The sequence below is a fragment of the Neopelma chrysocephalum genome, unplaced genomic scaffold (assembly GCF_003984885.1).
Source record: "Neopelma chrysocephalum unplaced genomic scaffold, ASM398488v2 Primary Assembly neopelma1_97092, whole genome shotgun sequence".
In the NCBI taxonomy this organism is placed as follows: domain Eukaryota; kingdom Metazoa; phylum Chordata; class Aves; order Passeriformes; family Pipridae; genus Neopelma; species Neopelma chrysocephalum.
The window spans coordinates 1-1,242 of record NW_020925734.1 but is presented as its reverse complement, the minus strand read 5'-3'; the positions used below and the strand labels follow the sequence as shown (position 1 = coordinate 1,242).

At 64.3% G+C, this 1,242-nt stretch overlaps 1 protein-coding gene across 1 annotated transcript; it reads right to left on the bottom strand.

The window, feature by feature from the left end:
- Positions 1-152: 152 nt before the first annotated feature.
- LOC113961210 (maestro heat-like repeat-containing protein family member 6) lies at positions 153-1,202 on the bottom strand (the record flags this gene model as incomplete). The annotated part of the gene is made up of 4 exons (XM_027671348.1): positions 1,035-1,202; positions 742-897; positions 482-583; positions 153-255 (listed from the first exon to the last, which is right to left on the bottom strand). Coding segments are annotated over exons 1-4 (529 nt in total), but the record flags the coding sequence as incomplete, so codon positions are not given.
- Positions 1,203-1,242: the final 40 nt, after the last annotated feature.

Here is a 1,242-nt window from a genome sequence, read left to right as displayed (position 1 = left end):
GGACGCCCCAGGGCTGGGCTGGCACAGGGCGGCAGCAGCCGCCAGGGCACCCGGGGCTCCCCAGCACATGCCGGGGCCGCATGGTGCTGCCGCTGCAGCAGCTGGGGCTGGGGCCGAGCTGCGGCGGGGCGGGGAGGGACCTTGTGGCTCACCTATGAACTTGAGGGCCGCCTCTCGCAGGGGCTGCTGTGGGCTGCGCAGGTGCGGCAGGGCCTGGTGCAGGTACTGGACCACTTGGTTCCGGTCCTTTTTCAGCTGCAGAGAGAGGCAGGGCACAGAGGGAAGGGTTGGCTGGGGCTCTGCCCCTTGGCCGGGCGCTGCCTGCGCCCTGCACTGGCCTCCCCTGCCCGCACGGCCCAGGCAAGGCAGCAGCGGGTGGGGCGCAGGCTGCTGTCCCACAGGCGGCTGCAGCGGTGGGCAGGGGCACAGTGCCAGCCCCGCACTCTGGGCATCGGGGACTGGGGTTTGGGGTCGTCCTTACCAGGCACTCACTGAACCTCCAAGGCTGCTCTGCCTTCAGCAGCTTGACAAGATCCCTCCTCTTCAGCAACCGCGCCGCACGAAGCAGCGCTTCCCGAGAGGCCTGCAGAGCAACAGAGACCAGGACATGGCATGGCAGCCCAGGGCACAGGACCCGTGTCCCTGGACCAAGGCCAGCAGGAGACTGAAGCCTTTGAGGTGCCAGGGCAGGAGACAGCCCAGCCCCCTGCCGCGGGGACACCAGACCCTGCAAGTTCTCACTTCTGCCACGTCCTGGTTCTCGTTATGGCAGTGGAAGAAAAGTGGGAGCAGGCTGTAGACCACTTGTGTCTTCAGGAGTTCTTTACTCTCATCCACTCCCAACTCCATCACCTTGCGGAAGAGGGAAATGGAGAGCACCTGCACGTGGATGTTGTCCTGATGGAAAGGAAGAGGAAAAGACCTCAGCACCGGCTGCTCCAGGCCTACCGGGTGCTGGAGCAAAGCCTGCAAATCCACAGGCCACAGTTTCCTGGCAGCAGCCAGCGCCTGTGATGGGGGGCACAGAGCCTTACGTAGCCAAAGAGTGGCTGGAGCATCTCTGCCAGCTGCAGGGCAGTGGGGGTGGAGATTGGGATGTCTCTGTCCTGGATATCATTGTTCAATACAGAGAGGGCCATCCAGACCAGCTCTCCGTCTGTATCCCACAGTAGGTCCGCGAGGTTCTGTGCCAGGCTCCGCATGCCGTCAGCCTGTGTGGAACACAATGCTGTGCTGTGAAGC